The sequence below is a fragment of the Symphodus melops genome, assembly GCF_947650265.1.
Source record: "Symphodus melops genome assembly, chromosome: 7".
Taxonomy (NCBI): Eukaryota; Metazoa; Chordata; class Actinopteri; order Labriformes; family Labridae; genus Symphodus; species Symphodus melops.
Genome location: NC_136697.1, coordinates 21,320,771 through 21,347,830, shown reverse-complemented (window position 1 = coordinate 21,347,830; position 27,060 = coordinate 21,320,771). Strand labels below are relative to the sequence as shown.

At 39.7% G+C, this 27,060-nt stretch overlaps 2 protein-coding genes and 1 long non-coding RNA gene across 3 annotated transcripts; all 3 read left to right on the top strand.

The window, feature by feature from the left end:
• The first annotated feature begins 1,553 nt into the window (after positions 1 to 1,553).
• On the top strand, positions 1,554 to 2,315 carry LOC306827126. The gene is made up of 3 exons (XR_013779585.1): positions 1,554 to 1,649; positions 1,912 to 2,037; positions 2,201 to 2,315. It is a non-coding gene; the product is annotated as an uncharacterized lncRNA (long non-coding RNA).
• Positions 2,316 to 2,721: 406 nt separating this feature from the next.
• LOC306827210 (MAM and LDL-receptor class A domain-containing protein 1-like) lies at positions 2,722 to 13,455 on the top strand (the record flags this gene model as incomplete). The annotated part of the gene is made up of 20 exons (XM_079348880.1): positions 2,722 to 2,829; positions 3,846 to 4,062; positions 4,156 to 4,287; positions 5,515 to 5,783; positions 6,393 to 6,483; positions 6,581 to 6,721; positions 6,906 to 7,028; positions 7,371 to 7,504; positions 7,588 to 7,756; positions 8,340 to 8,459; positions 8,889 to 9,043; positions 9,138 to 9,233; positions 9,692 to 9,782; positions 9,869 to 9,988; positions 10,096 to 10,198; positions 10,286 to 10,436; positions 10,561 to 10,783; positions 11,511 to 11,634; positions 13,133 to 13,259; positions 13,345 to 13,455. 20 exons carry the CDS (start codon positions 2,722 to 2,724, stop codon positions 13,453 to 13,455), a joined length of 2,805 nt encoding a protein of 934 aa, XP_079205006.1.
• Positions 13,254 to 26,216, top strand: LOC306826649 (apical endosomal glycoprotein). Its single transcript, XM_079348105.1, has 26 exons — positions 13,254 to 13,423; positions 13,496 to 13,651; positions 14,002 to 14,127; positions 14,235 to 14,450; positions 14,546 to 14,665; positions 15,232 to 15,393; positions 15,529 to 15,620; positions 15,855 to 16,022; positions 16,353 to 16,550; positions 16,645 to 16,756; positions 17,485 to 17,607; positions 17,742 to 17,841; positions 18,028 to 18,187; positions 18,396 to 18,510; positions 18,658 to 18,801; positions 19,557 to 19,744; positions 20,100 to 20,265; positions 21,084 to 21,302; positions 22,174 to 22,352; positions 22,976 to 23,213; positions 23,334 to 23,493; positions 23,583 to 23,697; positions 23,925 to 24,039; positions 25,147 to 25,240; positions 25,343 to 25,418; positions 25,494 to 26,216. Exons 2-26 carry the CDS (start codon positions 13,585 to 13,587, stop codon positions 25,587 to 25,589), a joined length of 3,549 nt encoding a protein of 1,182 aa, XP_079204231.1. The 5' UTR covers positions 13,254 to 13,423; positions 13,496 to 13,584; the 3' UTR covers positions 25,590 to 26,216.
• Positions 26,217 to 27,060: the final 844 nt, after the last annotated feature.

The following is a 27,060-nucleotide window of genomic DNA, read 5'->3' as shown; positions in this document are numbered from 1 at the left end:
GCATCCTGAGTGTAGCAACACAATATCCTGTTTAAGGAGAGAAAATTCAGATGTTGAGGTTTGTTCTTCAGCTCTTCCTTAGCATCCATCATAGCATTTTATATTTTCACTTCCTCTTTAGTTATTCTCTTTTTCTTAAGTTGAGGACTGTGCACCTATTTCCCTGCATTTAGTGTTTTTAAAGGCCAACAAACAAGAGACTGTTCAACACATGGACATACGTTCAACTCAGGATGTGAAGGACCCCTTTACCAAAATGACTTATCCTAATTCCAATAAATCCAATCCTAAATATGTTCTTGTGATTATTTATCCATGTTGAAAACTGTTAGCAGTCAACTTGGACACTTCCAAGTGCCTCTGTTGAACCTATTGACCAATCAGAGGCTGTGTTTCAAACCTTTCACAAACCAGAGGCTTTATTGCAAGCACTGATCTCACAGTGTGTGCAATGAAAGATAGCAATCCTGCTGTCTCTTATCAATGCTTTGTGACAGCACAGCGTTTCAGAGAACGAGTAGTCTTAAAGTCGAGTCAGCTTAAAGGAGCAACATGAAAAAGATTTGATCTACTCTGTATTCAATCATATAAATGACCTTACTATATCATCATAGATTAAGAAAACATGCTGTGTTGAAGTGCTGGCTTCCCTGACAACAATGCAGCAGTCAGTATGTCCTTCTAAGTTTCAATTCCCTAAAAGGGCCTGTATTTGTTTTGACCAGAGACGGTAGAAGGTTTTGACAATTTACTGAAGTATGGTTCAATTTTGAGACGTTTTATTTGGCTCTTCATAAAAGTTGACAGGAAGTGACGCTCAGAGATTAACAGTTTTCTCAGCCATAACCTGGCCTAACTACAACACCCCCCCCCCCAAAAAAAGACAGCTTGCAATGCACTTTTTTGAAAGGTATAAAGATATAAAACTATCTCTTTTTTATCCACTGATTTGCAGAATACTTGATAACCTCACAAATTCAAATCAGTTTATGCAGTCATTTCTTTCTAGGTATTTTTATGATATGATAAGATCTTGATAAGCTTTGCTGTTACCACATACAGAGATGACAGGGTAAATTACCTTATTTGACTTTAGAAATAAGGGTTTACACATCTTCATTTAAATGCAAAAACATTGTTAATCTTAAAAAAAAAAGGGTTAGGGTTAGGGTTAAAAACCCAAACAATTAATTAATTAATTCATATTCTTTTTAATGTCAGTTCAATACCATTTGAGTGAAGGACAAAGCTACCCATGTTTATTTTAAATATTCAAAGACTTCTTTGCATTTTTTTAATTATAATTTAGAACATTCATTGAACATTAACATCTTGTAATCTTGAGCTTTCCTTTGTTAAAGTCACAGAGGTGCATCCCTGCAGAGAGCGTCATAAAAACAAGCAGCGGAAATGTGGAGCAGTTGACTGAGTACATGCTGGACTTTAAGCTAGGATTTGTAGATAAGCAGTCACGTCCGGAGCTCAATTGTTGTAATAAAAGTTGCACTCAAATATTACAGGCACAAAGTGTTAATCAGAGAGTAAGCCGTGTTGGCGATTATGTTGCAAGGATCTCTATTCTTTTTTGGACTTTCTTTCCATGTAACATTTCTCCCCAGATATGAAGGAAGTATTTATTCTGCTGTCAGGTAAGGGGCTTCTCAGCTTAATTGTGGAAATTACTCTGTATCAGTGTTAAACTTGGAGGAAGTGTATATTGTTCATATGGATTCTGATTAACTAAGGAGTTCAAAGAGGTGGCAGGAGTCATCAAACTTGTAACCCTCAATAAACTACACAGGTGCAGGTGGCAGGCAGTGACAATGGTGTTCTGAAAACATGCAATATGTTTATATTTCTCTCCCTCTCTCTTTTTTTTTTTATCTCTTTGTCATAAAACTTTCTTCTTAGTGTTGTTAGTCACTTTGTCCTCTTGCACTGAGGAGTTCAGCTGTGAATCCAAAGATTGTCTTCCTGCTCGAGTCGTCTCCGATTTCAAGAGGGATTGTAACAATGGCTCAGACAAGGAGTTTTGTGGTATGCTGCAATTTTTCTCAAAATCATGACCTGGTCAGATTTAAATTGCAAAAATAAATAAATAAATAAATCATGTCCTTAGTCATCTAGTTATTTTGCAATCTGTGAATGTTTACACTTTCAGATTGTGTTTCACCTGATATTGCCTCCAATGCTTTTTAAGGGTCATGTGATTTTGAGCATCACTCCTGCGGATGGAACGACACCAGTGATGGTTCCTATCGCTGGAGACGGCAGATGGCAAACATCACCTTAATACCTGGACACGACCACACAACAGGAAATCAAAATGGTAAATATTATCCCCCTGTTTGTTTGTTTGTTTTTTACATTTGTGTCGTTCTGTTGATAATTTAAACAGTATTTAGAATTTCAGTTGATGTTTGATAAGATTATAAGATCTACCTTTGTTACACTGTTTTTACTTCATATTTCAGGACATGTCATGCATGTAGATGGTAAACAAGGCAGTATCCTTTCAAAGGCCCATTTAGAGTTTTTTGTGTCCAACCAGGCAGCTTTGGGTTGCCAGATCAGGTACTAAAAATGATCCCACCATTGACTATACCAATCACCATGTGTAAATTGTTGCATTGAAAACAATGATTGTCATTGTGTTTCAGCTTTTGGTACCACATTTACGATAACAAATCTTCACCATCTTCATTGTCCCTAACATTAACAATGGACCGAGACTCCTCACCAAAAACATTGGATACGATTTCTAAAAGTCACACTGATGGTTGGCAGAAATCCACGGTCTTCCTAGGTAATCAGCCAGGAGGATATAAGGTAAGTAAGATATTACTTCATGGAGTCAAATCTTATTTACACAAATAGCTGTAGCAGTCCACAAGTTTAAGTTTCAAGTTTTTCTTTTTATTATGTCCTATGTCCACTCCATGTACATGTCTGTAACTACACTAAGAAACGATAAAGACGTCTAAATATTTCACTTGTGTTTTGAAAGACATGAGCTAGACATGGCCATCAAATACGTCTAGATAACTTCCTCCTCTTTCTTCTTTCATTTATCAGATTTTTTTTAAAGTAACATTGGTTCATTGGAGCAGAAAGCCTTCCACAATAACTATGTGTCTCCTATCCTTATTGTCAGACCTTGGTATAATCTCAGTTTCCATGTGTTATGAAGGTTTTCTCAAACCTCACCTACCAGGCGTTGATCGTACTCATTATGAAATTTTTCTCATATATGCAATCGTTTCTTTATTGCAAAAAATAATAACTAGTTGACGGGTATTCTGCCTGTTTTTATTGTGCCACCTTGTCAAAATGAGAACATTAAGGCACCACAGGCAAAAACATTGGTCCAAGTTATAGCCCATAATATCCCACTATAGCTCTCTTTAACATACCTCAAGCACTATTGGAACTGCTGTTTCAGGATGAAGATCTTGAGCGTCTTCCAAAGTGGACTGACGTTAACTAGATGATGTTAGGTTTGAATTTCATAACACACACTTTCTAAATCTTTCTTTCTAATTGTTTTGTATCCCTTTGAAGGTTAAATAAAATTTAGATCCAAGGTGTAGCTCACCTTATCCAACACTTTATTTTATCTTTGTCTGCTCTGCTTCCTGTAGTTACACTATAGAGGGGAAACCATAAAGCACCTGAGATGCATGTTCTGTTGGTAAACATTCAAAGGTTAAAGTCAAATCAAAGCTGCCATAATTCTCCGACTTCATCCGTCCTTATCCCTGTCACAGTCATCTCTTTACTTCCTTCATCATTTTAAATATTGATTTGAAGAACAGCTATTGTGTCCAACATTTCTCTTCCTACAGCTGCAGTTTTCATCCAGCCCTCCTTTTGGTGACGAAAAGGACGTGATGTTGGATGACATCAACTTTGAGAATTGCTTAGAAGGAGAAGTCCCTGCAGGGTCAGACAAACTCTCGTGTGAATTTGAAGACAACACCTGTTCATGGTATCATGATTATACTGCCAGCCTGCTGTGGGAAAGGACTGATGGGAGATTTCCTGAAGGCCCTGCTGGCAATGGTGAGAATTTACATGTGCATATGTTCATCATGCAATTGACTTACTTTAGTAAAGAGAGATTTCATGATGTTACTTTTTTTTTTTCCTTCACAGGTTACTACATGCTCATAAGGGCTGAACTCAGCATGGATAAATCATCAGCAGCCAGACTCATCAGCTTCCCTCAGCCTGCAGATGCTGTCATATGTGTCAGCTTCTTGTATCACATATATGGCAACAGCATCGGTGTGCACCTCTCTGTTTACCATTTCACTGCCAATGACTGTTAACTCCAGAGATACACACACAGAGAAAATGTTTCTTTCCAACACAAAATGAGCTTTACAATTTGTATTTATTTGTGCCACTTTTAGCTTTCTTCTCCAAAAAACACATCAATCCTTCTAATGTGAGAATTGTGCGTATTTATCTTGTGTTTAGGCTCATTGAAGTTTATAACAAAGCACCCTGGTGAGGCAGAGACGGTCGTATGGATGAGGACAGGCACCCAAGGCAACAAATGGAGATTTGCAGATCTTACCTTTAAAAGTGAAAAGCCAATACAGGTATTCTTATTGTTGTTTTTTTGTTGTTAGTTCATCGACTGATCTTTACAAACACAGTTATTTAGAGATTTATTTTGAATGAAAAGATATTGTACTTCCAGTTAAGATTAATATAAAACACAACCAGCAAGCTGCAAGAGTATGAAACAAAATATTATATGTATGTTATTTGTTGGAAGTTTTCACACAAATTGTGTTTTTTTTACTAATGAGTCTCAAAAAACTGTTAAAATGTACTTTCCATGTATCCCCCCCAAAAACACAAAAAACAAACAAACAAACAAAAAAAAACAGCAGGCTAAATGATTATGTTTTATACTGAAGTTGAACTTGCACTTTAAATATTTGTAATTTCCCAGTTCATAATAGAAGCTGTGGTAGGTGGGGAACAAGGCAGCATAGCCATTGACGACATTACAGTTACCGGCGGTGAGAATGGATCATGTCCAGCAGAGAGAGAGTGCACCTTCCAGGGCTCTCTGTGCGGTCTGCTGCCTGAGCCGTCTGCAAACTTCAACTGGAGCCGTATCACCGGCACGACCAAACCCTCAAACTCCTCAGGCCCAGCCGCAGATCACACTCTAGGGACAGAGCAAGGTTAGCAACGTCTAAAATATGCTGCTATGCTGGTTATCCTGCTTTGCATTGTATGTTGTATCTGTTTGTTTTGAATAAACTGTGGGCTCTTTTGGTTCATCTTGCAAGTGTGACAGCCAAGAATATGGCTTCAATTCTGGCATGAAAAACAAAGTCACATTGTTACCATTGGGATATCTACTTTTTTCACATGGGCTGATTCATCTTGTTTGTAATAATGTGAATTTTTGTTTGCATTGCAATAAATAATCCATTGATTATGTCTGTGTAGATACAAACCTTTGTGCATTTTATTGTTGTATATATGTAGGTTATTACCTGAGTGCCCAGCTGTGGAGACACTCTGAGGGGTCCAGAGGAGCAGTGATGACAGCGCTGATGGAGCCGACGCCTCCTGACGGAGAGTGCTTAATGTTCTGGTATTACATGGAGGGAAGTGGAGTGGGGGAACTTAATGTTTACCTACAAACACAGGACAGCAACAGACCCTCTTCCCAGCTGTGGACTAGAAGAGGAGATCAGGGGAAGCACTGGAGACATGGAAGAGTGACGCTCCTCAGCCCCAATACCCCTTATCAGGTATAGACTGTTACTACAACCTCGTAGTGAGTCATCAGATGATGGTGAATAATACTACATGACATGCATCAATGCACGTGTTTTGAGTAATGACCTCTATGCACATGGTTAATACTTTTTCCTTCTGCTTTGAGCTCACTTGAAGGAAATAAGACGTGAACACCTACATGCAGCACATTCATTTAGATTTTTACCTTCATCAAATTAATCATCTTCAATGTTTTTTAAAAGAGACATACATTTTAATGTCTCTCAGACTTGGTTAACATTGTTGCCTCACAGCGTTGAGGTTCCTGGTTTGAACCCCCTTCAGACAGGGCCTCTCCATGAAGAGTGTGGATATTCCATCTGTGCATGTGTGGTTTCTATCCGGGTACTCCAGCTTCCCTCCACAGTCCAAAGACATGCTTGTTGTCAGACATGCAACTGGTGGCTCTAAATTGCCTGTGGTTGTGACTGTGGCTGGTTGTCTGTCTCTTTATGTCCCTGTGACATTGAGCGCTTTTTTAGCCTGACATAAATCTGAAATTAATTATGTCCATGTAGAAGACACAGTACCTATCAGGGGTTGCTCTCTGACTATAAATCCTGTTTCTTTTTGATTGACAGGTTGTGTTTGAAGCAGTAGTTGGGGAAAACCCGTGGAGAGATATCGCTCTTGACGACCTCATGGTCTTCAATGGTGCCTGTCCCCCAACTGGTAAGTGAAAGTTTCTACTTGAGAAAAAAAGATAGCTTTAGCTGCTTATGATTTAGAAACGCATGATTGTGTATTGTATCCATGCTATTACTTGCAGGCTTTTGTGACTTTGAAATGGACTTCTGCGGTTGGGTGAACAGTCCACCTGCAGAGTCCGGAGTGGACTGGGACTGGCTCCCAGCTGACAGTCAGGGTCATTTCATTCCAGACAGAGACCACACCACAAATTCTGCTCTAGGTAAGTGACCACACACAAACTCTAACTAACCGAACCCAAATAAAGAGTCTGACGTTTGACAAAGTCACAATTGCACATATTCAAAGCAAGCATGCAACTCTTGCAGCTACGATGATGAAACTTTTGGCACATTCAGGAAACTGTTATTACTGGATATTTCAAGTTTTTCTTTTTCTCCCTGTAGGCCACTTTGCCTTCTTCACTCCTTTTGAGTCTGATAGAGAGGAAATTGCCCGACTGGAAAGTGAGACGATGGAGGCAGTGGACCAAGCTTGTCTGGAGATCTGGCACCACTTTGAAGGGTGGGGTAAGTATAGTCTTTCTTCTGTGTCATAAGCGCTGATTTGATTATATGAACGTCACTATTGTTACACTTCGTTTGGATTTGTTCTGAATGTCAACGTTACACCTACACTTTACGAGAGTCACAAAGACATGGCTTTTAATGATTTAAAATTTTAAATATTATATGCAGTGGGATAGAAGGACTTGACCTGAAAGCTTAAGTGAGAAACAAAGTATATCGTAAGGGTTTGAATCTCACTGGTTTGAACACCGGTGAAGCTGCAACGTCATTAACTCCAGATGAAGAAGAAATCAAATTCAGAGGATTTTTAACAGATAAATACTGTTTTGTATTATTTTCCAGGGACTTCAGACATTACATTGACAGTGTTTGTGAATGAGACTGCTGGACTGCGTCATGTGTGGAGTACACAGGGAAATATAGACAAAGCATGGACCCAAGACAGGGTGGATTACAATGCATCAGGGCTCCACCAGGTCAGGGAAAATGTGTCATTTCAGGCACTGATGTACACAGGTAAATAGTGCAATTCTTTAACAGCTATCATTCCATGTTGCAGATTCTTTTACAAGCCAGTTGTCCAAAGTCAAAGGATGGAGGCTTTGCCCTGGACGATGTTCACATCATCAGGGACAAATCCTGTGAGGACATCATACCCACCACCACCCCTAACCCTTCCCCTACCACCACTGCTCCTCCCTCGGACATGGACTGCACCTTTGAACAAGGTGACTCAGAAACAATAGTCATTGATGTCAATGATGTTGTATGGTCGCCCTTCAGCAAATCCCTCTATCCTTTCAAAATCCAAAACAGATTTTCAGCAGATAGCTGCTCAACAGGAGCCTGATTCTGTTCAATGTTTCTGATTATTAAATCACGTTTTTTTTGCCACTGTAACTCTGATAAATGTTGCTTAGTGTTGTGATGGCAGCTTACAGAATCATTACAAAAGGCGTTGGCGTTGCTCTGCATGAGGCTCTAAAAAGCAGTTGAAGAAAAAACAATTCAGTTGTCATTTTTCTGACTTTTTGACTTGATTAATATTTTGTCTCAGGATTTGAAAGCCCATGCTTCCTCAATATGTGTTTATAAAATACAATAAGCAAACAAAATATTTTAGTCAAAGTTTTAAATGTTAAGAATAAAGGAACGTTAACACATTATTTTTAATTATTTTGGTTCATTAATAAAGCAGTATTTTAAGTAAGATGTTCTAAAACTTCAACTAATTAATTCACTTTTTTAAATCCCATTTTCTTTGTAGGTCAAACAGCATGTTGTGATTTTCAAACATATCTTTGTAAACAGGTCTATGCAGTTGGGTCCAGGAGATCAGTGGGGATTTGAACTGGACTCTCAGTAATGGACTTCAAGTGGAGCAGCCATGGGATGGACCTCAGTATGATCACACTGTTGGAAATAATCAAGGTATAGATCACCATTAGCCTCCGACCCTCCCCGCAGGCTAACAACCACATGTCTGTGTTTAATGTGGTTACATATTGCTCCAGTGTATAGGCTTGTTTAACCTGGCTCATAGTTTTTACCTCCAGTTTTATGATCAAAATACTGTCAATATTCGCTGCTCCTATGAGATGCTACCTGTTCACGTTGCTGGTTTACATCTGGGTGGTAGAGCACAAACCATAAGAATCATTTTTAAACCATAAAAAGTGTCACACTTGATTTACATTAGAACATAAATATAAAAAAATTACATCAGTGCTGATTTTGATGGTCGCTCCGACTTGTCAACAATGATATGGATTAACAAAAGAACTCTGATCAGTATGTAGCTTTGTTAAGGGATTTGCCTCACAGTCTGTCAGCCTCTTTTTGTTCTCTACGTCCAATAAGGTTTCTTCTTACTGTTGAATGGATCTGGATTAGAGGATGGAGAGAAAGCAATGATCTCTCTTCCTATCAGAGATGTAACATCACATGCCTGTGTTGGATTCTGGTATTACATGCTCGGCCCATCAGTATCCAGCCTGGACCTGCTGGTTCAGAGAGTATGTAGGACCTTTGGAACGATTTCAGCCTTCTGTTACAGATTTTACTTTCAGGGTCGTGAATATTTAGCTGTCACGATTGGCTCTGTTCTAGAAATCTTCCGAAGACTTAGTCTGGACTCGCAGAGGGACCCAAAATCCAAGGTGGATAAATGCACAAGTTACCATCAGCATGCACAATACTACACAGGTAACATTTTACTCAAACACCTTTTATCATTTTCTGTTAAGTTTGAGGGTTGAAAAAGAAATCAAAGATTTATCAGCTGATTATTTTTAACCATAACCAAATCAAGTCAGACCATGATTTTTGATTGTAAATCATGCAGGGCATTTTACTACTACAACATAAAAGTTTCTATATTCTCTGTTGTGGATTGATGATTTTCAAATGTTTTTAATTTTCCTTTGAATTTCTCCTAATTATTGGCTGAATTCACAGTGAATGAAACCTTTGTATAAACAAAAACCCAATATGGGGTGAGAGGAATTAAATCCATATATTCATTAATTTGTTTAATTTCAAACAGGAACCCTATGAGTTTAATGAAGAAGAAAAAAAGACATAAACAGACAAAGAAACCTTTAAGACTTCCAAATTATTCCATTTGAAGTTATCGTGACCATGATGTTCTTCTTTAATCACAGTTTATGTTCAGCGGCCATAGAAAATCTAGCAGCATAGGATTCATCGCCATTGATGACATAACAGTGAGAGAGGGGGACTGTAAACATCATGGTACGTAAACACAGGAAGTGCACAGGAAGTCAAAACAAACCAGAGATTACCACAAATGATTCCTTCATTTTTAATCACCATTTTAGATCCGTGCGGGTTTGAATCCAGCTTGTGTGGCTTTGCGAACGATGTGGGACATAAAGGTCACTGGGGTCGCAAACAAGGCCCAAAACATCACGTGGATCACACCTTTGGAACAGAAAATGGTGGGTCGTACTCTGTAATAAACCAAATGTTGTTTTCAGGGTAATGGTTGGAATTACAAGACTGCATTTGAAAAACAGCTTAAACTCTTTTTTTTTTTGCTGTAAAGGCTTCTACATGACTGTGATGACACCAAATTCGAGACAGAATGATGTAGCTCAGCTGCTCACCCCTGCTCTAACCTCAGATAGAGAGAAGTGTGTTCGCTTCTGGTGAGTCCACGGCTTCTATCACACAACGCGCGCAAGCTGTTGTCTGCTGCACGTTCTAATGTTTGTTTACGGACTGTATTTGTTCAGGTACTGGTTACCTGAAGAGCTTTCCAACAGCTTCTCTGTGCACGTGATGCGGAACGGAGTGACAGGCGATGCACTTTGGCAAGGATCCAGAGTCCCCTCCACTGGGTGGGAGGTGGCAGAAGTCACTGTGTCCTCTCCTGCAACATTTTATGTAAGTTGTTCACAATGATCCATTTCCTCTCACTCTCTCCGACGCATATACTTTACTTTAAGCCAAAGAAGAGCAATCATCACTGTGACTCTGTTTTATTAAAAAAAAACATGTCCTTCATCAGGTGGTGTTTAAAGCAGTTCATGTGGCGGGTTCTGACTCTGCGGTGAAATTAGATGACGTTTCTGTGAGGGATGGGGCCTGCAATCCTCCAGGCAGCTGTGACTTTGAGTCTGGACTGTGCACCTGGATCAACATTCACAAAGACAGTGGTTATGACTGGGTGCTGGCACGTGGTGAAGACTTCCTTGGCCCATTAACGGACCACACCACTCAGACTCCAGAGGGTACGACTTTACTCAGATCACTTTGTATCGAACAAAACGGTGACACGAAACATTAGCCCCTTTGTAAACACACACAAAACTCCTCAAAAATTCCCTAAATTATGAGCTATATTCAGGAAAATGTACCATAAGCAGAAGTGATTCTGTTGCTCCGTTCATCATCTCGGACATGTTGTAAACACTGTGAGGAGCCCTCTGTAGCATGTCATGTTATCACCCAGTCCTCACCCCCTGTCCAACAGGAAAAATCTCCTGCTGTAAGGGACATGTATGAAAGAGCAAAGACAGGAAGATTTCCAGGGTAGGCTTTCCTGACAGTTTTAGAAGTGTTTGTGTGAAAAGGGTTATAGTTAATTTGTTAATTATTACCTGTGCTCTGATGTGTGCATGTAGAGTTTAAATTATTCACAGCCACGACCATGTAATTTATAATTAATCTGAGCCAGTGCAGCTCATGTTATCCAACCTTGTCTGTTGTCTGAACCTCTCTTTTTTTGTCCTTAATTCATATCCCATTGCTGATATTACCTCCTCTGTACTTCAATGAGATTCTTCATTACGACTCTTCCGCAAAAGACACTTTAAAATAATTACTGTATGAAGGATTCTTCTGCGACAGACTTTCAATAGTTTAACGAGCAGCTGTGTGACGGATATACAGGTGGTTGTCTGCAGGGAAAATAAGCTTTCATTAACTCTTGTGTTATTATTTCTATTTCGCTTTCAGGTCAGTTCTTGTTGAGCTCATCACTGCACCAAAACCACGGAAGTCTCGCTCAGGTTTTGTCTGAGTGGATCCTCTTAAGAAACGCCACCTCCTGTCTCACACTGTGGTACCAAATGAGCAGCAGGTCAGCAACCAAACACTTCAGAACCACCACCCTTCCACGACCATCTGTAACAACGCAAAGGATGCCCTCTATCCTCTTCATCCTGTTTAGTTTCCTCATTGACTTCCTGAGGAAGTGTGCACAAATGTCACTTAGGCATGAATCACCTGCCTCCCTTTGTGCAAGACGATACATGTTCTGTGGCAGAGTTCACTCCTTCCTCAGATCTGTGTCAGTTCAAAAAAATGAAATAAGAAAGACTAAAATGCTGCACTTACTGATTTTGCAGTCAGTCTAGAGGTTGTAATAAAAACAAACAAAGACAAAGAATGCAGCACGTGCTCCAGCGAATCACAGCAGCATGTTGCACATATATTACAGATATTACTTTCGCAGTCATAAAAATACCTGTTGTAGAACTCCTGAAACCTCTAAAGAAATGGATTGAGAAATGCAAAGATTATTTGTGAAACTGTTGAGGTTGCATCTGGGTTCTTTAAAACTCCTGCCACTGTGTAAACACTCACACTCTTACTCGTGAAATGGTTCAGACAATTTTCTGAGAAGTAGATTGCTCATCTATTGGAGTGACTGGTGTCAATACTTCCCATAACTGTCATGGAAGTCTTTACCATGGAAGTCAAGCACAATGTTTGAGTCCGCGTCGCTGACGTGAAAAAAAAGAAAGAGAGTTTATGAATCATTTTTCGAGGAACGACCCTCCGGGCCTGTTCCTGGCAACACAGGAACTTTTAGTTTGTCATAAAAAGTACACATGTTTGAGCAACAGCATTGCAAAGTGGACAACTGTTTTATGTTAAATTTAAGTAGACCTGAGTAAGAGGTGACTAACTGTTAGAGGCGGCACTTTAATACTCAGGTACTTTACTTTACCAAAATCACACAGCCAGTATAAATGTCTCTATGCCAACTATTGTACAGTATATGTTGATGTATTGGTATCTAATTGTCATCGTGGTTACATGTAATTTTGAATTCTTGTGTACTACCTACCTGCCGAAGGGACTACAGATGGAAATAAGCCGATGGCTATAATCTGGCATATAAACATGTTTATGTTCATTAATGTGCACTGTCCCTATTGTAATAATAATAATTTACACTTTATTAATCCCACGAGGGGAAATTCAGTTTTTACACTCTGTCTAACACACACATAGGCCGAGATACACACTCATGCACAAACAGGGTTCTAGTGACATGCATTAATGGAGAGGTCTCAGAGTGAGGGGGCTGCCCACAGCGAGCGCTCCAGAGCAGTTTTGGGGTTCGGTGCCTTGCTCAGGGGCACCTCGGCAGTGCTCAGGAAATGGACTGGCACCTCTCCAGCTACCAGACCAGTTTCCGGACTTGGTCCGTGCCGGGACTTGAACCGGCGACCCTCCGGTTCCCAACCCAAGTCCCTACAGACTGAGCTACTGCCGCCCCATTGTCAATGAATAAATAAATGTTTTTATAGATCACTTCTAAAACATGCTATTTTCCTGTTGTTCCTCAGTGACTCTGGGACACTGAAGGTGTATCTGCGCTCAGGTCTGTCGCAGGATCTGATGTTCAGCACGAACAGCAGTGGAGACAGCTGGACAAGATTCTCTCATTCTGTAGAGAGCAGCGAACCTTTCCAGGTAACATACTCATTGGTACACAAAAAACAAGAGAACAAATTTCATCAATGGTGTTCACTCACTTCTTTAACAAACTCACTCTTAGCTGCTGATCGAAGCAGAGGCTGACACCAGAGGATTTATTGCCATTGATGACATCAGTGTCACACCAGGCCGTTGTCCAGGTACACATAATCCTTTCTTTGTTTATTTGTAAAGTATGTTTGATAGTAAACAAATCTTTCTTCTTCTTACAGTAAATGAAACAAGTTTAGAATTTGTTGGTTGTTCATTCGAAAGCGACACGTGTGGCTGGGAGGACATCGGTGATGGCCAGCTTCAGTGGATGAGGGGAAGGAATGCTACCGGGAACACTGGACCCCCTGTGGACCACACAGTGGGCTCTGAACTGGGTAAGGTCACACACTTGTGTTCCTTCTTCATGTTGTTATCTCTATCTGGACTGCTTTACTGGTAAGCTGAGACACTGGCAGGTCACACAGACACACATTTTAACCCCTTTTTTATTTCATATCAATCCAAAGTATGTCATTGAGTAACTCACCAAATAAGAGTGTCCCTTTGCTTCTTTATGCCATTTTTGGCTTATAAATTCCTCCAAATCACAAGTAGTGTTCGGGTTATTCTTGGATCTATTACATTGGTAAATGACACTGATCTCCACAGTTTTTTGTTATTCTTGATATATGTGTAGAGAAAAAGTGCCAGGGGTCATACCAGGTATTTTTTATGAATTACCCAGGTTGGTACATGGCCGTAGAGTCCAATCAAGGAACTCAAATGAGTCCTGCTGCCGTGCAGAGTCCCACCATGACACAGGCCAGCACCACCTGCACACTGCACTTCTACTACAACATGTTTGGACAGGGTATGTTCTGCACCTTAAACCAATAAAACCACATCGGATCCATCTCTGTGTGACATATGATACATGTTCCTTCCTTTGGTCCTCGACTCCTCCTTCCATCGTCACAGATGTAGAAGAGCTGAATGTCCAGCTGCGAGAAGGCCCCAGGACCACCACACTGTGGTGGCTTTCTGGTAACCATGGAGATTTGTGGCATCACAGTGAGGTCACAGTTGGGAGAACCCCTCAGGACTTCACTATCCTGTTTGAGGCCTCGAGGGCCTTCAATGAGCTCGGTCACATAGCTATAGATGACATATCTTTCACCAACTGCACTCTCCCTGGTAGGAAACTTGATTTAGTTTGTTTTTGTTATCAGTTTGGCTAATTATTTCAATCTGATTATCTCTCATCGATTCATATTTAATTTGTAATTCAGAGCCACAGCCCCAGTGTCCACAGAATATGTTCATATGCGATAACAGTGTGTGTATAGAGCACAACCAAGTGTGTGACTACAGCGATGACTGCGGGGACTCGTCTGATGAGAAGAAATGTGGTGAGCTCTATATATATATATATATATGTAAGAATACTGAAAACATCTGTTCACACTGTGCTGCCACTCCCTGTGTTGTTCCCCTTCTCCTGAACATTGTTACATAATTTCCTTCTTCATCTTTGAAATGTTGACATTTTGATATTATGTAACAGAAATGTATCTTTAAATCTATAAAACTTGATGGTGAAGGCTGTAGCATTATCTCCTAAGAATGTAATCGAAATGTCCTTGAATGTTTGTGTCGCTTTATAGATATGTAATCACATTCATAGACCTGCAACAATCAGGTGATTTATCGAATGACAGAAAAGACACGTCAAACATCTACTTTTTCCAGCTGCTCGAATGTTGTCCAGCTTCATGTCATACATTGAAGTAAAAAGAGTATCTATTGGTTTAGGAAAGCAACATTTTCACCTTGGGTTCTATGAATTCTGCTCATCCTTCCCCCCCCCCCCCCCCCCCCCCCCCCCCCCCCCCCCCCTTTTTGTTGTTGTTTAAGAAGCACCTTTGTAACTTGTCATTCTGTTCCTCCTTTTATCCTTCTGATGGCAACAATTTAGAGCAACACGGTTTTGAGGAGCGCTGTAGTTTTGAACGAGGCCTGTGTTCCTGGATGGGGAGCGACGTGGATACACCTGGAGCAGAGTGGAGCCGTCACAACGGACAGGAAGCCTGGCCCAAATATGGGCCTGCAAGAGATCACACCCAAAACTCTGCTGCAGGTATCAGACTCTCACTGCACTATACGATTCTTTACAGGTCTGAATAACTTGAATTTCAATGCTGATGTCCGATATCTAATTCTCTTAAAAGCTGCAGTTGAAGTTTTTATGTTGTTTCACATTTTCTTTGACCAGGTCACTACATTATCCCTGGCACTCACCTGACAGAGAAGGGCCAGACGTCCCAGATTCTCTCCAGAACTTTACTTCCCAGCTCCAACTGCACTGTGAGAGTTCAAAGTTTAGTCTAAAGTTTAATTGTTGTTTTTATATGGTTGACGTTAATGTATTACAAGTGTCTTGCTTTTGCAAGTCTGTGTGATCCGCTTTTTTATCTAAGAGTACATTATTGCCACGCTTGCATTTTGATCCCAGTTTATATGTTTACTAGGTCAATAGAGATAGATACATTCTTTCATTCAAGACAAATCACATCACTACGATTGCATTTATCCCTGTAGGTGAGATTCTACTTCTTCCGCCTTGACGATGCCTCAGCCAAACTGACGGCCCGGTCCAGGACGCAGCGCTCTGGCAGTGATGACACTGTGTTGTGGCAGAGGGAGGAGTCACAGTCCTACAGCTGGCAAAAAGCAGAGGTCACATTTTCGATGTCGGTCAATAGCAAGGTCAGTGAGATCGTAAACAGAATGAAGTTCCATGATAGTTCATAACAGTGTTTACGGATTTCTTTGTTTTCCAAAGCTCTGTAAAGTGTTTTAGGATTTTTCAGCTTGTTCCTCTACCTGCTCAGCATCAACCTAACTGCTAACTAATCTAAAACGTATCACCTCATTCATGTCTAAATAGACCCTTATGCAAAACTGAAGAGCTTAACCAATCAGAAGCACCCATTTGGCCTTGTCTTTTTTGTTTGCTACCCAATGTTTGCTTATAACGGATTTAAAGGGTCATGATATGGTCAGAATTCTGTGTTTTTAGATTATTTCTCTTCTTAGATTGTCTTTAGATATGAGCTCACTGATGACCGCAGAGGACTCGCTGCACTGGACGACATCTCTTTCTCCAGGGAATGTTTATTTGACCCCGCAAACAACAAACTGCCTGACACCTCACCAACCTCTGCACCATCCACATCCCCACAAACACCCACGAGTCCAGCTTCAACCTCAACCGACCCCACCGACCCCTGTCAGGTAAACTACCTCACATAAATACCAAAAACAGTCCTGTGAAAGATCAAGTGTCTCTGTTGAAAATGAAACCCACTATCCGCTCTCTCTGTTGCAGGAAGATGAGTTCTTCTGTTGGCGTTCAGCCGGAGAACAGAGGTGTATTCAGGCTTCTTTAAAGTGTGATTATTCTTCAGACTGCCCTCAGGGGGAGGACGAGGAGGGCTGTGGTGAGCTCAGAGTTACATTTACTTCAGCAATTTAAAAGCTTCTGTAACAAAAAATCTTCTCTCATATGATCAGCCGAGTACAATGTCGGACTAAAACATTAATATCTACTTGTGTGGATCCATAATCTAGTCTACTGAATAGTAAAGCAGATGCATCTTAAGTGTTTCCTCTTGTAAAATTGTAATGTGGAATAAAATCCTTGCATCACTTGCATTTATCCAATTGCTGTCAAAAATATCTAATTTCACTGAATATAAGCCAGATACTTAATGGAAGACTGTGCAACCTTTTTATCCAGTAGATGTCACCTCCTTTACCACTAGCATTAAACCAAAACAAACTCTGCAGTACACTTGTACAATTTGCTCTTGCAGCTTTTTTTCTCCTCCTCAATACAAAGAACTCTGGCCTTACTTTTGCTTGTAATATTTATCTGAACCTTCCAGGTAAATATGGCTTGTATTGAATGGAAAGAGATGTTTTTGACTCTTGATAAGATTTGAGTTTTTAAAAGCGTTTAAATTGTCAATTAAATTTCTGCAGGTTTTGTAACTGCAAGTTCACCCGAAGGTCACTCTGAAATTTTAGAATTTCCTTTTTTTTTCTGTAAAATGTCACAACAGCAGATCATTTTGACAACCTTTCTCTTAAAATACTTGATTCGTGAAGCAGTGTTCACCTCCCTTTTCCTCATCATTTTTACTCACGCCTCGCTGTAAACGTTTAGGTCCGTGCACATTTGAGAGGGATCAGTGCCAGTGGGCTGACACCAGCGTCGGACAGAGCAGGTGGCAGAGACAGAAATCCAGTAACAACACTGAGCCGCCCACAGATCATACCAGTGGAGCAGGTGACTTTAGGGGCTTACTGAATGAATGGCTCCTTTATTTTGTGAATCCACAAGACAAATGAAATGTGGAATCAAATAAAATCCCCTCATCTGTAATAAAATATTGCTGATTGAGGATGCTTTCTCTTACTAAGGCCACTACATGGGAGTGAATTTCAGTTTGGGCTCCAAACCGAGTGAGGCCAGACTTCAGAGTCCCCCTCTCACCCCTTCTTCACTCTACTGCCAGATTAAGTAAGTGATGACTATGAAGTATTTGTCAACAGTTGTCTTGTTGTTTGTATTTTTTTATAAAAACAAAGTTGAATAACCAACGTATGAATTGCTCAATGCACCTCGACCGCCACCGACTTTTTAACACGCAACTCTCTTCCCAATCCTACACTCTCCCCTTCTTCCTTCCTCCTTTCCTCAACGCAGGTTTCACTTCCATATCAGCGCACAGAGTGCTGGGTCACTCAGAGTGCTTATGCAGCAAGCTGAGGGGAGTGAAGCAATACTGTGGTCACGCAGTCACAACACGGGCTCCCACTGGACTCCAGAGCAGCTGCCGCTCGGCCTGCACCCGCGGCCTTATAAGGTGTTTAACAGTTACACGTTAATGCAACGACAAGGACACACAGACAAGCGAAAGAAAGAAAAATGAAAGAAATGAAAGAAAAATGCATTCATGTTTTGATGGATACAACAATGTGTTCATCATAACATGATGGTTCAGCCTTAATGGTATTTATCACGATGACGTTTTTCCTTCAACACCTGTCTGTATATTCCATTTGTACTCATAGGTTTGGTTTAGTGCCATAAATAAAGAGACTCAGGGGGACTCTACTTCTGGAGATCACAGTGTTGCAGTGGATGATATCTCTTTTCTCAACTGTGAAGAATCCTACAGACCACCAGGTGAATAATACGTCAACATCACATTCCCTATGAGACCAGAGCTAAAGTAGTCGTCTTCATAGATTGTCTTGGGGGGGGGGGGGGGGGGGGGGGGGAGCACTGTGGTAAAGAAATTGCTCAGTCCTAAACTTTATTTTTCTTCCTCAGCTCTGTCCACCAATGGCTGTTCTTTTGAACACGAGATGTGTGGTTGGGTTCAGGGCGCTGAAGATGAGTTGGACTGGCTCAGCAGCTCTGGTCCGACTGAAACCCCAAACACGGGACCATCAGGAGACCACACCAGCGGCAACGGTCACTTTCCCTCCAGGCTTTTTGTGCTTGTTGTCTCCTAAAACTGTAAAACAAATAACCACAAAGTAATATTGTGCATGTATTGATTATAGTTAATACAGAAATAATTCATAATTTTCCTTGAGATAAATCTTCTGTAACTGGAAAGAAGTCAGTGTGGCCACGCTGCACCATTACTGGAACCATTAGTCACTTTAGCACAAATAAAGAGGAGTCACGATGAATTAAAAACTGACTTATTGATCTAAAGTAAACAGCTGATCTGGTCATTACACACAGAGAAAGACACCAGCGGAAAAAAATCCCTGTGCTTTTAAATAAACCTCTGTGGTATCAACTTTTTGTATCTGATAGGGGATTAAGTTGAATTCACTTTTAAAAGTTGGAAACTTTTATCTTCATAACTCAAGCGTTTGTATAATTATAAACATCAGCAAGCATTTGAAAGTAAAGCATGATTGCATAACAGCCAGGAGCTGTTTTGTTTGGCAGTGGTTCCAAACGTTTGTGAACAGGGGCAAACTAATGGGCAGCGAGCTTTGAAAGTCATAAGATCGAAAATCTTTGTCTTTAATTGTTGCCTCAAATCAGTAATTTCCTCATAAACGCTTGATAGTCTCACATCAACCGGTGAAAGGTGTTAAAATGAAAGTTCAAATAACCTCCTCACTGCTCAAACAGAAATGCGATCACGAAAGAGAAGTTGCAAATGCTCTTTCTGTTTTTCTTAAACTACTGTTTGTGTTGTTTCACAGGAAAATACCTTTACATCAAGAGCTCCAAACCAAGTGAGAAGGGAAATACTGCACAGCTGAAGTCTTCACTGCTGCCATCTGCTGGTGACAAAGGATACTGTTTCACATTTTGGCACCATATGTTTGGAGCTACTGTTGGCTCTCTGAGGATGCTTCTACAAACAGCTGATCCCTTGAAGAAAACACTGGTATACCCTGCTTAAACTTACAGATTTATTAGTTATTAATGTTACGGTAAAGAGACTCCAAAGGTCAGAGAAGGCCACTTTTTTTTTCTATCAAGAAATCTGTTTTCATTACTTCCCTTTACTACTTCAGAAAAACGGCTCTGAGGGTCGATTGAGAAACTTTTATCACTGTTCCCACGTGGTTCTCTCTCTGTTATGATACTTTGCACATTATTGTGAAAGGCTGATTGCAAAATAACATTAATCCATTGTATAATGAGTGCAAGCTGCACAGTTTCAGTGCATACGCGGTGTTGCAAAAAACCTCCTCACATCCTCATTGAGACGAGTGAATCACCTCCTGTCCTTCCTGTAGGTGTGGCAAAAATCAGGAAACCAAGGGGACGAATGGCAAGTGGTGCAGATCCACGTGACCCTGCAGGAAGTCCATCAAGTGTTTCTAGAAGCCACGGTTGGAGGAGAGGCCGGAGATATAGCCATCGATGACGTGTCCTTCATCAGTGGACCGTGCCCCCCCTCTGGTAATATGACTGAAACTGTAAACAACAGGTTGATTTAAGGAGGCTTAAATCATGTCTCCTCAAGCTTTTTCTGGTAAACCTGGACTGCATGAGAAAATGTGCACACAATAAAAGGTGCCTCGCTATCTTCTTACCGTTTGTTTGTTTGGTACTTATCAACCCTGATCATAATTTAAACTTGACCAATGTGAAGTCTTGACAACTTAGTTCCACATATTTCAAGAAAAGTTAAGGTGTGCTGTGTACTTGTTTTTATTTACATTGAAAACCAATCAAATTCATTCTACGAACACGTATTGCCTGATTTTTTTTTGTGCCATGGAGCTGTATAGTTGGTCAAAAACCATTAAAAACCCATCAGTAATACAACATGTTCCCATGGATGACATGACATGAGCACTGTAGTTAATTTTATTGATGCAAAGACACTGTTGCGCTGTCAACAATTCTCCCTAAAACAGCTGGAAATATTCATGTAGTGCACCATTTCCTTTTGTTTTGCGCACTTACATTTCAGTCTTTGTTTGAACTAAATGTGCTTTAAGTATACTATTTGATGCCTTTTTGGGATTTTTTTTTTACAAAAGTAACATATATGATATATTTTTTTAACTTTCAATTATGTCAGAGTAAAACTTTAATAAAACTATCTATTTGAGAAAATAGCAGAATGAGCAGAATCCAATTTAGTTAGATTAAGTTATTAAAAAAAGCATTTGTTAAAATTCAAGAGGAACCCCATGTTCATCCTTTAACATCCTTTTCAGAATGTGTAGTATGTATACCATTGACACTGACTATAGAACGATTTCTTGCAGATTTGTGTGACTTTGAGGAGGGGAGCTGTAACTGGCTGCAGGAGACCTCTGATGATTTTGACTGGGTCCGTCAGTCGGGCTCCACCTTTAACCCCAACACGGGGCCAGACAGCGACCACACCACAAACACAGCCACAGGACATTACTATTTCCTGCCTTCCTCTGTTTCCGACAACGCCGGCCAGACGGCCAAAATGTTCTCACCACTGTACCATGCAGGTCAGAGCGTAACTGGTGTTCGCTCCACTCTTGTTTGATTTTGACCTCTCAGATCTACAAGCTAGCTTTCAAAAGGCTGTGGCTCTGTTTGGGTCCTATTCTTGTTTACCTACAATACACGAGAGAGGTGAATACTTACAATGTTGAAGGAGATTAAGGTCTCTGATGCCACTTTGATTCAGTTTGTTTTGCAGTTTATGCAGATAGTCCATAAGGTTTGCTGATATACAACATTTAACCAACGTGAGTCCAGGAGGAGAACAGTGTAGCCTCAACAACTGAGATATGTATTTGACATTTGTTTTAGAGATAAGACAGTGGATAGAGTCAGAAACTGGGGAGAGAGAGAGAGAGAGAGAGAGAGAGTGGGGATCTACATGGAGGAGTACATTATAAATGCAGTTCAATACATTTAAGTTGATAGGTCAGGTGGTCGGTTTACAGGCTTCAAAATGATGGTGTTGTGATCTTGTAAGACCAAACAACTGCAACATACCAAAAATACGATTTTCTTTATCATGCATGAAGTAAAACATAAGCGAGAATCTTTAAATGTTTTAGATGTTTTCTGTTGTTAAACTAATTGCTTAATTACATTTAAGCCCTTATTTGACAGCCTTGTTGGTAAATTCATTATTTTAAAGATTTATTCGATGGAGTGGATATAATAAACAAAATATTACTTTCTGAGACAGAACTGAGTACAAAGTCAAAAGAACTGAAACATAAATACTCAAGTCCCTTAATTTAGCTTTTCTAAAGGCAGTGTGGTTTATAGATCTTACATATGAACAACAGTAAGTTGTGCTTTGTTGTTGCAAACCTCTCTGAAATCACATGTGGTCTGATTATTTTCCCTGTGACTCTTCAGGTCGAGGAGCATGTGTGCAACTTTGGTACCACATGTATGGTGCGGGTATTGGTGTGCTGAACATTTACCAGCAGAGTGAAGAAGGGAAGCAAGCTCTGATTTTCTCTCAGACGGGAGACCAGGGCCGACTGTGGAGGATAGCTCAGGCTTCACTTCTGCCCCGGGTTCAGCCTTACCGGGTGAGTCACAAGGAACCTCCTGAACGTGTCCAGGTAGACGGAGTCTTATCATGAATAAGAGATCAATATGGATAATGGTTGAAGGTAATCGTATTATCACTTCTACTCAACTCTACTGCTAGGAACATTTTTTCATCTAAGCCAGGTAACTCAGAAAAAAAATGATTTTATTTCAGCATTAGCATGGTCAATCATACCTGTTTAAAACCCTAGAAACTGTGAAACAAGCGTCAGTTACAATGAGAGACAGAGAGAGAGGAAGAGAGAGAGAGAGAGAGAGAGAGAGAGAGAGAGAGAGAGACGCTCTCTATTCAGTGATGACATCAAACACAATCCATTAAGAAAACAGCAACTTGATACCTTCAAACATCTGCACATGACCTGAAACTGTCTGTATATGTCTCATTATCACTGGGGTTGAATCGATATCAACATGCTCGTTTAGCTTAATCTAACAACTAAAGTTCTTCTTTCATCCTTAGTTTGCTTCTGATTAAAACATCGTTAAAATTAGACTCAAGTCTGCCAACAAGATGACATCTTAAACATGGCTTTAAACTTCACAATGATACTTATAGTGCACAATTTGATCCCCTTGCTCTGCTATGCACTTTGTGTTTCAGATAGTGGTGGAGGGTGTAAAGGCTGGCCCTACACAGGAGGGAGACATGGCTTTTGATGATGTCCAGCTGACAGACACTCCGTGTCCTTCTCATGGACATTGTGACTTTGAGATCAACATGTGCGGCTGGACAAACCTGGGAGGAAAAGTCGACCAGGGGGACTGGCTCCGCGGCAGTGGAGCCTCTCCCAACCCTAACACCGGACCCAGTGTTGATCACACCACAAACTCTACACATGGTAATAATACAAATATATGACTCTGAAGAGCTCATGAAGTGTGATCAAATCTGATTTTTGGAAACTTAAAAATAAAATGATAATCCAAGAGCAAGAGTTTTCTTTCCTTGTTTCCACCAGGTCACTATCTGTACGTGGACAGCTCGGTGGGCGAGTGGGGAGACATGTCCTTTGTGGTTAGTGACGTGTTCCAGCCGTCCACTAGAGGTCACTGTCTGACATTCTGGTATCACATGTATGGTAACCATGTTGGCACCCTAAGAGTTTACATAAATGACAGGTAGCTATCTCTACCAACAACAAATATGATGTGAACTTTGGTAACATTTTCCATACAGTAATTAAAATGTAGTCTGTTCTCATTGATAGGAACACACACACTGGTGGAAATGAAGAAGGGACTCTGATATGGATAGAGGCAGGAAACAAAGGAGACAAGTGGCACGAGGCCAGAGTGACTATTAAACATACAGAAGCATCTTGGGTAATAATGATTTTACTTTAAAGAGTATTTTTAATGATAGTTTGACCTTTTGTAATTGTTGATCTGTCTTACATAATAACTGTGTCAACATAAAGGTGTCAGTAAAATGAAGGTTTAAAGAAAGATGGTGTAGTTTTTGGAAAGATCTCTTTATTATGAACATAAAAAATGTCCAGTTTCTGAACCAGCTTTTTGTTGCTTTTCTGAACTTTCTTTTTCTTTTACAGTTTGTGTTTGTGTATCAGAGGGGGATGACAACAGGGGGGGATGTTGCTCTTGATGACATCATCATACTCCCTGGCGGTTGCTACACAGACCCTCCCCCTACTGATCATAATAATGGTAACCCAAAACTCACCTTCTCCTTTTCAGCCAAGCAGTCAAATATTCCTAAACTGTGAGGTATTTTACAGAAGACAAGAAGGCGCCATTTTATTTTGATCCCCTTTTATTATGAATTTATTCACAATTTATCAAACCAAATCCAAATTACCCAGAGATTATTAATCCATATAGATATTAATCTGTGCAAACTCTTGTATTAATTTTTGGGGTGGATGTCATGTTTTACTACAAGTTGCTTAACAATTTGCCTAAGCATCATTTTATAAAACATTTCTGACTTCATGTTTTGATCTGTAGTTTGGTGTTGATTCTTATTTCTCTGAAACCGGCTGAGATTTATCCTTATATCTACAACATTTTAAAATCATTCTAACGAGTTAAATTTTTGAAAATTGTCACCAATAGACATCAAGAAAGAGCTGAAATAACTGTGAGCTTACCAAACAACTAAAGGTGTGAATAGTGAATGTGTATGCTGTGGCTTCTGTCACTTGAAAGATACAAAAAGCTCCATCTCTGCATAGGCTGTCTATAAGCAGTGTGGCTGTTATAAACTGTTTTCATAGAAACCAAAGTTTTTCCTTCATTTTGATTTTAAAGTTTGACCAGCGTCTCACCTGTTAACAGAGAAGAGGCAGAGCCCAGAACCTTGACTGTAGTCTCTAGGGGAGCTCTAAATGGTTCGGCTTCAATTTTGGGGAGCTGTGGTTTCATCCGTCTTTTTATTCAGTAATTGAAGATTTAGAAGATTAAATAATGCTATCAGATTGCTGCATTTACTAACAGACTTGTCAATACTGCATTTAAGGCTTTATCAGATATGGTATTAATATGTACAGTTCTGTGGTTCATTTATGTGTTTTTAATTGTTTATGAACAACACTGAATCTTGATGTACGCTTTAGAAGGATTTGGCAACACAGGAAATTTTATGATTAATTAATTATCGTTGTTGGTCTTTAATTGAAATCATGTAAAAATGTAGAATATCATCATCCTCAACCTTAAAAAAATCTTTCAAGTGTCATGAGGTATTTTCTTTTACTTGAAGAGAAAGACACTTTAAACCTTCTCAATGTTAATCCTGTTCCACTGTGTCGGCAGATTTGTCCGTGGGTCTGGCAGTTGGTCTCACTCTGCTGGCTGGAGTCATCTTGTCCGTCCTCCTCTTCATGCTGAACAGAAAGTGGAGAACAATGTACACAGTTGTTTAAATACCTGAGTTATTTACATAATCACCATTAGCTTTCAGAAATATTCAGGATTACGCTTGCTGACATTTGTGCTTGTTTTTGCTTAGGAACGAGCCAGTAATTATGGACACCGACTCAAATGACCAAAACTCTGCTTTGGATGTCTTTGAAAGCAAAACAGACGTAAGAGAACAGGATTTGAAAAGAAAGCATATTGTGTTTGAAAGAGTTAATAGGAACACGTTTTTTTTCTGACAGGTCACACAACATGAATCTGACTTCTCCTTCTTCAACAAAATGTACGATCCTTCGACGACTTTACCTGACACCGCTACAACCTCGTCTAATGCCTAGTCCAGATTAAATCGACAATAAACCCCATCAGTGTAATCAGTGCTGGTGTTCTCTTCGATGGTTTTTCCCTCAATCAAAAATATATAACGGCATGATCAGTGGCTTTTTCTTCCAATAACCACAACAGGAAATGTATTATATTTACATACATTATTTATTAACCTAAATCCTTCATATATAGAAACAAAAGTGCTCAAAGTGAGAGAATATTAATTGTATAAATCTGTTAAAACTTAAGATTCAGTCTTAGTTTATTTCACTGTGTTCCTGTTGTGGAACCAGCAGAAAGTCTTTTTGAACTGGTTTTGGTTATGGATGAGCAGTGAACAATGCTAAATTGATTCTGTCTAAATCTTACATTATCATGGTGAAAGTAAACTACACTGAAACAGAACTTTTTCCTGATCCGCTGTTTTGACAGCTGAAATAATATTTGTTTTCTCATAGTTTATGAACACATTATTTGTATGAAGTATGTATGTTATACTTTTTTTTAGATTGTAACAGATAGAAACTATAAATGATCAACCATGGTTTAAGTGATAGTAAGAACAGAAAAACAAATATGTGAGTGTGCTGATGAATGTGTTAAACCTCAGTTATTTCTTGAATAAATGTTTTTCTCAATTCTTCTTTTCCTGTTTGTTTAAAACTTCTGCAAACTAATTGGATGAAAACTGACCCTCAAAGCACTTTGGCAAAAAGAAAAAGTTCTGAGATATGCACAGCCACTGACATGATTGATGTGCTCTAACAATAAGGAAATGGGCTCTAATGTTTATGTTACATTGTTCAAATCCATTTGAGTTAACAACAAACCAGATGCTAGTGCTTTGTAATGTGTTTATGTATAATGTCACTGGAGATAAATCATATTGATGTCAGATCTGCTTTAGGTCTTAAAGTAGAATGATTTAATACACAATTAATAATGCAAAGAAATATATACTACAAATACAAGTTCATGAAATACTAGAATAATATGTGTAAAAGTTGTTTTGTGTAAATAGGTACTTATTTGTGTATTTGCAGCCCAATATCTATCCATCGACATATAATGACCAATAAGCAACTTAAAATGAGTCGATATTCTTGAATGACTATATAAACCTTTAATTATTGTCTTTGTGTCATTCATACATTCAAACATTCTTATTATAAGGGTTGAATAAAGCAACGACTACAAATAAACCATAGAAAAGGGAGGGGATGTTGAACATGTATAGGCCTATTTGTACTTACATTCCTATAGTGGTTTTTACAGGAAGTGGACTAAACCACTTTGTCCTTGTATAGGGGTGTTGCTCTTACTGAGGCTGAAGTGTCATTATGGTACAAAAAAAGTCGTTCTAGGCATGTGGCTAACTAAAAGTCAAACGTGTTTTTAAATGTTTCTTGCCTTAGATTTCATAATTATTCATGAGAACAGCCTTTTATTGCTAAGACTACTTTGGGGTCTTCACTCTTTTGA

Coding starts and splice junctions, on each gene's coding strand:
- LOC306826649 (XM_079348105.1), top strand. CDS start 13,585: ATGAGGGGAAGGAATGCTACCGGGAACACTGGACCCCCTGTGGACCAC. Junction 20,266..21,083: donor TGGACCGTGCCCCCCCTCTG/GTAATATGACTG, acceptor GATTTCTTGCAG/ATTTGTGTGACTTTGAGGAG. Junction 23,494..23,582: donor AGAGTTTACATAAATGACAG/GTAGCTATCTCT, acceptor TCTCATTGATAG/GAACACACACACTGGTGGAA.